The 14,318-nt window shown below is 35.6% G+C and overlaps 1 protein-coding gene across 1 annotated transcript in view; it reads right to left on the bottom strand.

The window, feature by feature from the left end:
- Window positions 1-598: 598 nt before the first annotated feature.
- LOC125485984 (mediator of RNA polymerase II transcription subunit 13-like) overlaps window positions 599-14,318 on the bottom strand; it is a 149,617-nt gene continuing 135,897 nt past the window's right edge. The window contains exons 10-16 of the mRNA XM_048611710.1: window positions 12,420-12,562; window positions 11,504-11,662; window positions 11,202-11,369; window positions 8,762-8,937; window positions 2,902-3,075; window positions 2,195-2,301; window positions 599-2,106 (exon numbers count right to left, since the gene is read on the bottom strand). Of these exons, the coding sequence (XP_048467667.1) occupies window positions 1,974-2,106; window positions 2,195-2,301; window positions 2,902-3,075; window positions 8,762-8,937; window positions 11,202-11,369; window positions 11,504-11,662; window positions 12,420-12,562 (1,060 nt within the window). The 3' untranslated portion in view covers window positions 599-1,973. The remainder of the gene's footprint in view (window positions 2,107-2,194; window positions 2,302-2,901; window positions 3,076-8,761; window positions 8,938-11,201; window positions 11,370-11,503; window positions 11,663-12,419; window positions 12,563-14,318) is intronic.

Here is a 14,318-nt window from a genome sequence, read left to right as displayed (position 1 = left end):
AAGACTCCTGAGCTGCCAATTCATAAGTATGTTCTTCAGCTGTGAAATTTACCCTCTGGCAACTTTCCACCCATGAATAGAAATCACATGCCCTAGGGTAGACAGACATGTAGAATCACATTTTAGTCATTCTACTGAAACCATACAGAAAGTTCACTGGGGATGAATGAATGAATAAAGGCTGCTGGAGAAAAGACTGCTGCTGCAATATATTTTTCTTCCATGTGTTCTAAGTTATTTTTTTTTTGAAAAACCTCTGTTTCATGTTGAATTAATAAAGTGATCATCTTTTAAAAAAGCCTTTTCACTATCCTACCATTTTTGAATAGAGTCTACATAAGTAGCTAAAACTAGGAGAGCAATCTAATTAATTAAAATATTCAACTGCAGAGCACAAAAGTACTAACCCCATAATGGAAACGAAAACCCTCAGGTCACAAAAGTCAAGAAAGAATTTTTGTTGTTGTTTCCAGCAATAGATTTATCTTACAGAACAATATGAAGTTTCCAATGTTCACAAAGTATCCTCTTGAGTCACGCAATCCTTACGCTAACTTGCTACAAAAGTTTCTATAAGGAAATGTACCCGGAGATTGTATTTCGATAATTTAATAATTTATTAATCTAAAAAAGTGTGTAAAAGTATAGCTCTCATCCACAAGATATATGAATGACATTAAAATGCCTGCAGGTTTATCAAACTCGCTTTTAGTGTATTTGTTTCAGCAATACAGAATTAAAATGAACTTCACTTATTTTATTTTATATAAAAGAAGCCCACAGCAAAATGCTCAGAAGAAAAAACTTCATATTGGCGTGAAATGTACAGCTTTTACATTTAAAAATGTTCTGAAATATACATACAAGCATGCTAGCAAATCCAGGTTATCACAAGACAAACTGGTATGCCATTTCTGAACTTTGAATGTGTTCTAACAGAAGAAAAATGAAAATCTTCTGCAAAGGGATTCTGTTGTTCAACTGGGGCTTGTATGCTCAAACTTTTAAAAATCCACAACTAAAATATGCATATCCATGAGAAATATACATACAACTTTCTCACATTGAAGTACATAATATAGGATTTTATCTATTGCCATTTATTTATTTTTTGCACAAAAACCTATAAATATTACTTCACCAGAATCTTTTAACTTAAATCTTAAATAAAATGACAAGAGGTCTGAGTTTGCACCTCCAAAAATATGAAGATGAGTATTTATCTTCATCAGTAAAGTCCTAGATAAAAATGGCCTTGAAATCGAAACAACCCATTTTCATCTACAGCTGATGAATTCTGGGAGGGAGAATGACAATAAAATGGAAAAATTACAAACTTCTACTTACAATTCTCACCAAGTTAACTTTTTGTACAATTTTACAATCTTGATTTTCCTCTTCAAAAGACCTTGTGAAATTTTTCTGATTAAGAAAAAATAGTACTGCAATTTGTCAATTTTACACTGTACACAATAGATACAAACTTTTGATATATCTGGTTTATATCTACAATACAAAGGAAGCCACCAACGGTGACTCAAATGCACAATAAAATATCATTTACAAGCACTAGCTAGTTGATATTCTCCACTATATTTTCTTCAATTTCACAATACTGTGTTTTTTTTAAAAGAATGTACAATTTATCATGAAAAATAAATTCTGTGTTGTAGCAATGATGACAAGTTTTGTTTCAGAAGCTGTAACATAAGAATTCCAAAAAAGTTACTGATGTGGAAGAGCTTTACAACGTATGCCGCTGATGCACCAATATCCAAGAAAAGTTCTTTGCAGGTTAACGCTCACACATTTGAGAAAGTTAGATGGAGTGAATTCAATTCTCTTGGAAATGATACTTGCTCAAATTTTGATATTTTCCCTTGCAAGGTCTTCATGTCATTGATGTACAGCTGATGATGCATATTATTGGTCAGGGAAAGGGATTAGGTCCGTGTATAACACGATTCCTAGTTTCAAAGTAAATTCATAATGGCATTGTACATTTGAGTAAGCACCACAAAGTGGACGGGTAGACAGGACTGGCGATCTTGTGTGGCAGGGTTGCAGTTGAGCCATGATAAGGCATTATACTGTTCCAGTACAAATCTGGAAAAGGAAGAGCTAGTGTATTAATATTCATTTTAGTAATAAAATAGTTTTGCTAAAGACTAGGTGACAGATAGTTATGACAAACCTCAAAACATCTGAAGTTCTATTGGAATCCAGCGGGTGAGGATGAGTGTGCTTGCCAGGAAGTAGTTCATCAGATTGTGCCAAGGAGACATGGTGATGTAAAGAGGCCTACAATAAAAAGGAATACAGTAACAGATTAGTCAATTTCACCACAATAACTATAAACAGTTTTCGAAACAATGTGGAATACCATAGACTTAATTATTTCAAACTCCATTGCCAGCCGATTTTAATTCTGTTTTGGGGTGTTTCTTGCTATAGAAGTTTTACATTGTGAAACATCTAAGGTACACAAGATTTATTTACTGCTTAAAGTCATTTCAGTGCTACTTTACTCTGGCAACAAGTACAGATCTGATCCAGAGAATGTGGATGAAGGGAGTGCAAAAGGATCTTCAATACTCCTTCTGCTGAAGGACCAGTTAATGGAGGAGGGGCCAGCAAGTGAACACATCTTCATTCAATTTTCTATTTGCTGCATATAAATGTTACTGCAAATACTCATCAACACAGGTTGATGACAGCAGAGTATTAAATATATGAGACTGATTCTATAAAATGGAAACAAATGTATGTTCAATATTAGATTTGCCTGAAACTACCTCCATGTATGTATTTTAACAGTCTTAGATCCATGGCAAACATTAAAAATAGACAGACACTTCAAATGATGATTGACAAATCTTAATTTGAAGAAGCAGCACTCACCTTTAGAAACAATGGGCATTGATTTTGGGCATGGGGACAGGCAGACCAGAACCACTGAGGAAGATTCTCAGCTTTGGCAGTTGACACGAAGTATCCAAGAGCAAGCGGTTGCTGCAATACATTTGCCACTTCCTCATGAGCTTCTGTGGAGAGAAGTCGTTCACCTCCTTGACCCTGAAAGAACGCAGATATTTAAAAAAAGTCAACTTTTAAGGTGATATTCATTAGATTATTTACTCACCAAACTCCTTAACTATTTACCAATTTATGCATTATGCACTACACTAAACGGAGTTCCAATCTAACTGAATCGTGAATGAACAACAGAAAATAAAGCAAATTCTTCTGTTCTGGTATTTGGTAGAATTTAGTTACAAAGCTGATATAAACAGGTTTTCTAATGGATTTTTTGTCTCCCCCCCCCATGAGCAGGTGCAGCACGAAGACACATTATGCAAAACGTGGGTAACTCAGCATACAAAACCATAACATAAACTACAATAAAACAGAATCACACTGAATGGTGCATGCTTTACTTCGCTTTCAAACAGAATATAACATGACATGCATTTTCATGAAGTTAGTGCTTCATTATATAATCACAATGTTATCACTTCCAGTGTTGTGAAGTTGGGTACAGTATTTGTGGATTGGCAGGTAGGACATTAGAATTTGGTATATGTAAAATATTGGTGTTTGTAAAATGCTGGGGGGGTGGGGGAAGAGGCACAGAAGGCATTGGGTGATTCCTTTAAAAGATTGTGCTTTTCCATGCTTGGACATGTCTGTGAGCAGCTTACAATTATGCAAGTACACAGAACACTCGAATTGAAACATTTGTGTGGAAAGGTCATACTGTTAGTGGGTCAAGCAGCATTTTTACATGACAATGGGTTTCTGAATTTTGAACTGAATTTGAACCAGGCACTTAGATACCAAAAACCTATCAAATTTGAATCTGGTGGTTTTGACAACCTAAGACCAATCCGATTGTAAGAAATTGATATGTCATCAAGGGTATAAAAGAAAGGGCAGTTGGGCAAAGACAGGAGAGCTAACTGCCATCTGCTTGACAACTGTCAGCTCAGAAAAAGCACCATGTCTATTCACAATGGTACCACAGCACTCAAGATTCCTGACAGAATTCACAGAGAAAGCAATCTTGACAGAAGAACTGATGGAGAAAACGAAGAACATTCCGGAAGACATAGACTGGATGTAATTTTGAGAGACCAAATTCGATTGTTTTGTTATATAAGTGGGACTTGTATTTATTGGAACAGCATACCATTAGAATCTGGAGTTATTCGGGAATAGTTAGTATTTAGAATGGATTTATTCTGATGAAGGGTCTAGGCCTGAAACGTCAGCCTTTTTGCTCGTATGATGCTGCTTGGCCTGCTGTGTTCATCCAGCTCTGCACCTTGTTGTCTCGGATTCTCCAGCATCTGCAGTTCCTACTAGCTCTGGATTTATTCCGTTTGTTAATAAGTTAGTTAATTTTTTCACTGTTAGATTTAGGTAACAGGCCGAAGGGACTGCTTCTATGCTGTATTAGTCTATGACTCTTATAAATAAATGGTTACTTGTTGATTGTAAATTGAATATCAGGGATTTATTGGATTTAACCACTAGAAGTTGCTGAAATACAGGTTACACCCCTTTGTACACTCTAACAGATTATAGGGCGAAGTGTTCCTCTTTGGGTCAGTTTCGGGTCTCCGGTGGGGGTTCAACCTCCACTATATAACACTAGAAAACCCCATTGTTGCATACAAATGTTTTAAAATGGCAACTATATGACCAATTTATTTCTGTATATTTACATCCACAAATGACAATTTTGTAATCAATGACTAAATAATTTACCTTCATTTTGAAGTTGAAACGGGGGTATAGGAATTGTTTATAAATACGTCACTAAGAATCTTCTACTTATAAATGTGTTTTGACATGCTACTTAAAACAGAGGGTCCTTGCAACTGGAACCAGAGACGATATAGAAAGGACAGCATTCCACGTGATCTCATCGGACTGAAGCAAGCTATTCCAAAAAAATTCAACTAAAGATACTGACACACCAGTGGGGTTAACTATTGCACCTGTTCAAATATATAAAATTTGGCCAGAACAAAGGATAAGCTGTTTTTAAACTATCCTTTCTCTAATTGATTAATTCACCTTCAGCCAGAGAAGTGAATTGGACAAAAGGTACACAGCAAGTCAACAGTGAGTCATCACAGAAGGTTAGATCCGAGAATTTAAAACGTGCCCAATTCAAACTTCAGAAAATTTGCATATTCTGTGCTATTTCCTAAAGCAAGGCAGTTATGCCTCTGAATGTTGCAAAAATATATACATAGTTGGTCCAGCACAAAATGATGCCATTCACCTCATCAACTCTTGAAAGAACTTTTATGCCCTTCAAAACTATCCTTGCATGTATTTATCCAAATTCCATTTTGAAAGTTTCTATTTAATCTGTTTCCACTACACTTTCAAACAGTATGTCCAGATTATAACTCATTATGTTAAAAAAATTCTCATTCTCTCTAGTTACTTTGTGAAGGACTTTAAATCCAAGTCTCCTCAACTGACATGTATAAAACACATTAAAATTTGAACAATAAATCTCTCCTTAACCTTTCCTTTTCTCAAAGGAAAAGTCGTCTAGCTTCACTAACATGTAAACATAACTTGTGTGTATGTGCGCATGCACGTCTGAGTGTGTATTGGGGGAGTTTATAAAGAGATTAGCAATTTAATTTGTAGTGCTGATGGTTTGTATCTGTTTACCTATAGCTCGAGTCTCATTACTCGTAATGAACAGTAATTCTTGTTAAGTCCAGAAACTTGCTATGTGTTTCCCAGCAACCCGAGTCGAAATCAGGTAAATGGAGACATCTTTTAGACTTTATTTTAAAATTTTTAACTCGTGTTAACTTCAGCAATAACTGGGCTTGATTTCCAGAGCACTACCCCAATGAACCACGACAATATTTATCAAGTTCACTCCCCGAATAAAGTTTAGCCACCTACTCTCAGAATCCCAAAGATGATTTGCAACACCTTGTAAGAAATAGCTTAAATTTAACAGAGCAATCTCTATGCTTTTCAGTTGGCATCACCAGGCATCCTGCAAAATACCCGATTATTTCAGTACCACTGTTAGATGATTTGCCATACAGTCCAACTTGATACTATCCAGTTGCCTGCATTATTTACTTTATGGAACTTTTAAAGTATTAACAATACATGATCCATTTCAAATCAGAGATTCTTGACATGTTTTAAACATGTTTCACTGATGTCTACACATGCTCTGGATTCTTTTTCCCTTTAGACCCTCTTATTGTGATTCAAAAAGAAATGCAACTGTTTTCATATTCTAATGCTCACTCCTGTAATTGATTTGCTTGGGATAGACTCGAGATTCCACCGTTCATTAATTGAGGTGTGTCCTTTTTGCAGATTGCCTTTTAAAAAGGCAAAAACATATTTCATAATGTTTCACTGACACTAAAATAGGGCACTTCAACTATGCCCTTTATTTTTTAATAACTCAAGCCACAGTAGATGTAAAGGCAAAATGCAGCCCTACAGTTAAGATGTCAGTATAAATTGAAAGATTAACCTGTAGAAATTAGACAGACTACTCAGTTTCTAAGCACCAAACTATTTGGAAGTTTTGCACTAAAAATACAATTCAATAGACTGATTTATCTGTTTAATTCTTTAATGAAATTGAAAGTGGTGCATTTTAACTGAGAAAATAGATTATTTATAGATAATTATTCACAAAAATAAACTTAATTTAATTTGGTATCACTCTCAGGGAAAAGTATTTGGTGCAAGAAATATTAACTATTCCCAAGTGCTTGGAGGAGAAATTATACTGACGATAATCAGGTTTGTGCACTCCAAGACCATCCTCTTTCCCACAATTTCAGGATAAGATCACAGTCAGTCCACAGTATTTAACTGATGAACAAAGCTGTGTTTTGTATTTGCAAGAGAAGAAAGTACATGGAAGAGTCTGACACTCAACCAAAATATTTGGCTGGGCCTAGAAGTTTTCAGAATGCCAAGATAACTGTTCTGACAATATTATGGCTTTAAGAAGTGTACTTTGCCCTTTTGTATAAACAAAGAAAGGTTGAGACAATAAGTACCAAGTGGTCTGCTCAAAGATAATGTAAACGTGGCAGATGGAATTTAACCCTGAAAAGTGAGATGACAAGTACTCTATGAACGGCAGTACACTAGGAAGGTCAGAAGAACAGAGGAATTTTAAGGTGTTTGTCTACAGCTCCCTGAAGATGGCAGGACAGGTTTATATAATTCCTCCTCCGCCGCCGGATTCAAAAGTTATGCATTTTGTAGCTTTTCTTATTTTGTTGACCTTATATTTGGCCTAGAGGGTTAATAATTAAAGGATCTTCTAAGCTGGATTTAATACTGTATGATCATTTGATCCAATATCAGCATACAAAAGAGAGTGCTTCATGTTAGCTTATAGTTGCTTACAGTTCACTAAGGGAGATAATGTACCAAATATTAAATTATTTTAAAAATTTAACTTAAAAAGAGCAGAATTGTGGCCTGGGCACCAGCAGAATAATTTCTAATCCAGGTTTTCCAAAAACAAGATCTTTTTTCTTCAAATATATATCTGCTGTTGTTGCACTTATTCCACTCTACCAGCTGGTGGCGTTGCTTCAGGGAAAAAAAATTCATTCTTCAAATTTCATCACCTGAACAAGGCACGACATTTTTGGGAATATTGATTGATTTTATCTGGATTCCTACGTGAACAATATCGGAATTTAAACTGTCTCAAGGAGCCAGCTGGCAAAGTTGAATGATGCATTTAGAAACAAATGTTTTAAAAACAAAACATATTAGGAAGAAACGAGTTAACTAAAAGCACCTTTACGGCCGATTTTGTCGTTTTAGTACCCCAAATAAGGAAAGTGGTATATGGAACATGCGCTGCCAAATCTACGCAATGATTTAAACAAAAACTTCTGTTCCAAGGTTAAGTTAAAAAATTTAAAAGTTAAAAGCAGCCTGCATTATTCAGAAGATTACACTCTGGCTTTACATCTATCCCTAATTGGTTATTTAATTTGCTAAAATGTACCTTTCAACCCACAAAGTATAAGGTACACAGAAAAATTAGGAACAAATAAACATCAGACTCTTTTACTATGTGCAGCATTGTGAATATTCAAATTTTTTATGCAGAATGTGTTATTTGGGGTTTATCCATTGTTTGAGGGGATGGAGAGCTAAAAATTAACATTGTGCACCTAACTAAATGGCACATCATAAATCAAATTTGAAATGCAAATTTGTCATTTGTACACTTTGTAGGAGTTGCCATCTATAGTATTGGCAATATTTTACTGCAAATGATAAAAATTCAATAATTAACTGGACAACACAGGTTGAAAACAAAAACCAAGCACTTCAGATTATTTATCCCTGCCCTTCACAGCTCTCAAACTCTCGCATCTTGAACAAATTCTTTGGAATATCCATTTTAAGACTGCAAGATAACATGATTCAGCAATGCCAACCTAAGCATGCCAAGATTTCAGAGTCACTTCCAAAATCTGAAACAGTTGAGTAGCATACCAAACCATTTAAAAGCTAACAAAAGTGACTCAAATATTAAACTTGGATATACAAAACACTGATAAACATGCCTGTCACAGAGTGCACAACATTTTCTAAGAAACTTAAAGCAATCCACACATCCATTAAGCTGACCTGAAAGGAGACTCAATTTTGAATTTAAAAGTTACGAACATTTCTCCATCAAAAATTTGCTTTTGCTTTGATATTATCACCTTACCCTGCCACCTTCACTGCTGTGTTGAAAATGAGAGCCTGCTCCTGTGCCAGTAGGTGAACCAGGAGACAGTACAGGAGAAGAGGTGGGAGATGGATGAAGATTACCAGTGATCAGAATCCGAATGTCATTGTCAAAGTCTTCTGCAAAAATATCTTCTTCCAAAATTCCTATACCATCTGTTTATGATAACACAAAATAAACACTACAGCAAATAAAATAAATGCAAAAAGACATGAAATCACATTTTTTAAAGCAAAAATACTGATCAATATTGCATGCTTGACTTTCTGAACAAATATTTTAAACACAGTATTTCATACAATCCTTGCTCTTATCATTCTATTGAACTTTCCAGGGTCTACTTCAATGTTGTGCTGTATTAATTGTAGAGGGGTCCACAATTGTTGACTGGCCTTGGCTCTGACTCTGTATGCATGTGCTCAGCTTCTAAACATCTCTTCATGGGTGAATACAAGATCAGGAAGTCTACAGTGTGAGCAATAATGGGTAAGGGTAGTTCACAAATCGGTGCCCAACAATCATTTTCCCCAGATTCCATTGCAATCACAGGGTTAAAATAATTTTAGCACTATAACCAGAGGCTTAAAGCCCAGGCAGAAACCTTTGACTGGCTCTTTAAAAGAGCAATCGTGCTTAGTTCAATATCCATGGCTTTTGTCCGTATTAAATCCATTGTTAAAACCTATTAGTGGAATCAGCTTCCATTGCCTTTTCAGATAGACCATTCCAGATCCTAACAATTCCCTGAAAAAAGGGTCCTTATCTTCCTTTTAGATCTTTAGCCAATTATGTCAAATTTATGACCTTTGGTTATTGACACACTTGTTAAAGTCAATACTTGTTTCTCTATCAAATCCTCCCATCATCTTTAAAATATCACTTTGGTCACTCCTTAACCGTTTGTGTTACAAGGCGAATAACTAACTTATCAAATTTTCCCTCACAACGGATAATCGTCACTCTTGGTACCTTCTTGGTTCTCCAATCCCAGACCCAAACCCAGACCACTTATCACCCCCCTTACAACCATCACCACTACCACCACTCTCTAACCCTCCATTCTCCTTCTAAAAATGTTTGCATCTTTACTGATGTGTGGCGGCCTGAATTATTCACAATACTCCAGCTGAGGCCTAATGTGATTTATAAAGTTTAGCACAACTTTTGTTTTTTTTATGTTTAACAGCTCTTGTTTAGAAATAATAAATTGCAATTTCAACATGTTTCCCAAGATTCAACATTTCTTTAAAAGATAGTTTTTAACTGAAACTAAGACATTGGCAGCCATAAGCCAATCTCCATCTGTTCATCTACATTCCATGTTGTGGAGACCCCAACAGAGACTGGAGGTGTGAACAGCTCTCTTATCAAGAAAATAAGTAGATCATTCAGGAGTTAATGGCTGGAACATTTTTAGAAAATCTCAGCTATTATAATTGCCGAGGGACCTGGGCCAGACACAAGTTGATCAATTATGTTTTAGAATATAGTGCAAAAATGGGATAACAGTCATGTGCTACATTGCATGAACATTTGAATTTTGGATTTGTACCAACAGCACACAAGCATTTCTCTATAACGTATCATTTGAGCTTTTGCTGGGAAAAAGTATGCCTACTGTCTTAGAATGGACAGAACTTTGTGAAAGCCACTGGAGTTCTACAAATGGTACTCTCCACGAGGAAAAAAAAACACATACCAGCCCCATCATCAAGCTAAATAAAAGCAAAATGCTGAGGATGCTGGATATCTGAAACAAACAGAAAATGGTGGAGAAACTCAGCACGTCTGTCATCACCTGTGAACAGAGAAACAAAGTTAATATGCAGTCCAATATTACTTCAGAAGAAGTCGGTTTCTCTCTCCACAGATATTGCCAGACTTAGTAAATTTCTCCAGCATTTTCCATGCTTGCTTCACATGATCAAACTACTGCTTTTGTTGAATAAATAGCACATTTGGATACAACAAATCTTTACTGATTGCTCCTTTTTGTAAAATAAACCATTTTTAAACTCTGTCCAGTTCAATCTCTGATACTCGAATATTATTTTAGCATGCTTTAGGTCAGACTGTTTGTGGGAAGTAGGACGCATTTATAAATTTTTGTTTTAATATTTCATTGAACTTGAGTGGGTTTTAGCACAATAAAATTAATTTGTGTTGAATTTGAGAGTACCTGCCTGGCACTGAAAATACAAGTCCTTGTTGGAAAGTATTGTCCTCACACTAAGCAGAAAAGTGCATCTCCACTAACTGACAGGAATGTATCTTGATACAAAATCCATTTTCTCTACCTTTCATAGTAATCAAACTTTTTACTTACAACCAGCTTCTTCCCAATTAACCATGTTTTGGTGAAATTGCACATTCTGCAACTTTAAAAACCTCAAATTAGTCACTAAGTAAGTCTACTGACCTTGGTTACCAAGAGGTTCCAAAGCTTCAGTATTGGCAACAACCGTAGCGGCAGATGTTGGAAAAACCAGAATGTGCGTACAGGATGCATCTTGTGGGGTGTTCAACTGAGATGTTTGCAAGTTGAGAGCTGTACCACGCCCAAACACAGAACCCATTGTGACAGCATCTTAAAGATAAAATACAAATAATTGTCAATTGGAGTTTAACTTTGAGATACCAATTGTGTAATTACTTTGAAACTATTAGGCAATGCACATTCCTGTAAATATTTAAAATTTATTTTCAAAATAAAGTCCATACCAGGCATAACAACAAATGAACCCTGTGGTTCCAGGGCAACCAAGCAGGCACTGAGAATTGTGGGAGAATCTGCTGCAGATATACCACACATTGTGCAAGTCTCCTTCAATTGCTTACTGGTAGATTGTAGTGAGCGTCGCCCAATTAGGATACTCCAATCTGCAGAAAGATGAATTATATTAAGTAGAAAAAGGAAACAGATTTTCTTTAGGATGTGTATTTGCCAAACAAATTTACCTAAACTGCCACACATATGCCAAACTCAGTGAACCATTTTTGTATTTTAGAAAAATGTATGAGTTTCCCCTTTGGGTACATACATCACAAAATTAAGGGCGCATAACTCGGCACTGAAATGAATGGGTGTATAATTGCAACAAGCATATTTCTGATTGTCTGAAATGTACTCTTCACAGAGCCAAAAATATCTATTTTGAAAAAAAATCTCCAATTTTCACAACACTGTCACTGTCCCTTTACAACTCCCATAATTGTTCATACATTTAATATACACCTTACTTAAGGATGCTTTACTGCTATTCTAACCATTAATTCGATACATCCATTTTTAACATCTTTGATAATACAGCTTGGTTTAAAGAAGACCATCCACAAATAGGTACAGTAATGGCGAAGTGCAAGAATATACTTGCCAAATACTTCATCCATATTTTGTTAAACTTTAGAAAATAAATCAAATATCTGGATAGTTTATTTTCATTTTTGACTGTCTGATAAATAACGATGTATGAATCAATTGATGCTGGAACACAAATAAATGAATTGATTGATCGTGTATTTGAAGACAGTTACAATTGTGCTACAATAAATAAGGATGGATAATGATTCTGAAACTATTTTCTGAAGTTTTAAGGTATGTGAAAAATAATTTCTGAATTAAAGCTGAGTTGCCTACCTTTCAGTTCTCCATGACCTACTCTTCCAAGTCTCCCCATTACAATTCTCCATGGCAGTGATGTCATCTGCATAATTCCAACACACCATTCCCATAGCTTTTGCAAGCCAATTTTACGAGCAGGCACTTTACTTCTCCTCGACCTGAAAACATTATGTTGTATTAGTTCAATGCTTCAGCTGTGTACCTTGCAATTTCTGGCAAAGTTAGGTTGTTCCCTGCATCTGTTGGCATGCACAGACACAAATGAATATTACAATGTGCTATTACGCAGACTTGTTCCAAGTTCTCATCAATTAAAATTCAGAGTGAATGCACCACAGTTGCTTTCAAAAGATAAATTCACACTATTCATTCTTTGAGTAAGTGAAACTAAGCACAGAAATGTGCAGAGTCCACATCTAATCTTTTGGTTATTTCTACCGCACCTGTTGATCATTTTAAAAAAGGGTTAAAAACTTGACAATACATAAACTATAGTTTTCACCGAACTTGTCAAGAACAAAAAATAAGTAAATTCTCCAACTCATTAACAGGCCTTTAATTTTCATATTCTTGCACACCGAAGTGATCAATTATCAAACCATCCATTTTCATGTTCGATCAAAAATATTCAAACATATATGCTTCGCTTTATAAAGGTGAGCATATTGACTAATTTTCTTCTGACAAAAATTGCATAATCTAGAGATGACAGAATGCTTATAAGTCAATTTAAGAGACTGATGTACAAATTCTAACTTCAATAGTACTGTGTTTAGACACATAAGCCCCAGAACTCTTACATTTTCATGCCATATTTAGACACTGTTACATTTAAGCTTCTCATTCAGGATCAAATTGGTTGTGATAAAAACAAAATTCCAAGATTTGTTTTGGTAATTAACACATATAAACAAACATACAAATTAGGAGGAGTGGGTCACTTGGCCCCTCTAGCCTGCTCCGCCATTCAACGAAACCAAAGCTGAGCTGATCATTTCAACACAGAGCTCTCTAATCTCTCACCTTAGATAACATGTTTTTATTCTTCCTGCCAATATGGACAACTTCACATTTTCTCACATTACACTCCCCGTCTGACAGACCTGTCTGCTCACTCCTCCTGTTTAGATCTCTTTAAAGCCTAGTTACTTCCACTTCACAACTGAATTTCCTAGCTATCCTTGTGTCAGCAACAAATTCAACAGCCATACCTTTGGTCCCTTCATCCAAGTCATTGATATAGATTGCAAAATGTTGAGGTCTCAAAACTGAGCCCTGTGACACATCATCCGTTACACTGTGTCAACTGTCAAATGGCCCATTTAGATAAATTGTGTCCTGTTAGTGGCCAATCTTCCATCCATGCCAAAATACTATCCGCTACACATTGAGATTTTATTTTCCATAATAACCTTTGATATGACAACTTATCAAATGCTTCATGGATATTTCAGTACAATACATGCAAAGCATGTTACTTCCTAAACAACTCGACAAACTCCTGAAACACCATCCCATTTCAGAAATTAAATGTAGACTCTACCCAATTATCTTAATTTTTCTAGAATATTGTGAATATTTTCTAACATCTTCCCCAAGATAGATATTAAGTTAAACTGTAGTTTTGCCTGCAGAGCAAAATGTTCAGAATATATTATATTGCAGTTGTTTTATGTATAATGTCTGCTAATTACTGTTTTAACAACATTATATGAAGTAAATATTTGTCAGTTTAGGAAAAAGTCTTAGAAAAAGACTAATGCACATGTTATTACGCAGAGATAGTAGGAACTGCAGATGCTGGAGAATCTGAGATAACAAGGTGTAGAGGTGGATGAACACAGCAGGCCAAGCAGCATCAGAGGAGCAGGAAAGCTGACGTTTCGGGCCTAGACCCTTCAGAAGAAGGGTCTA

Source organism: Rhincodon typus, chromosome 24 (assembly GCF_021869965.1).
Source record: "Rhincodon typus isolate 14 chromosome 24, sRhiTyp1.1, whole genome shotgun sequence".
NCBI lineage: Eukaryota > Metazoa > Chordata > Chondrichthyes > Orectolobiformes > Rhincodontidae > Rhincodon > Rhincodon typus.
This window is presented reverse-complemented; position numbering and strand designations above follow the sequence as displayed.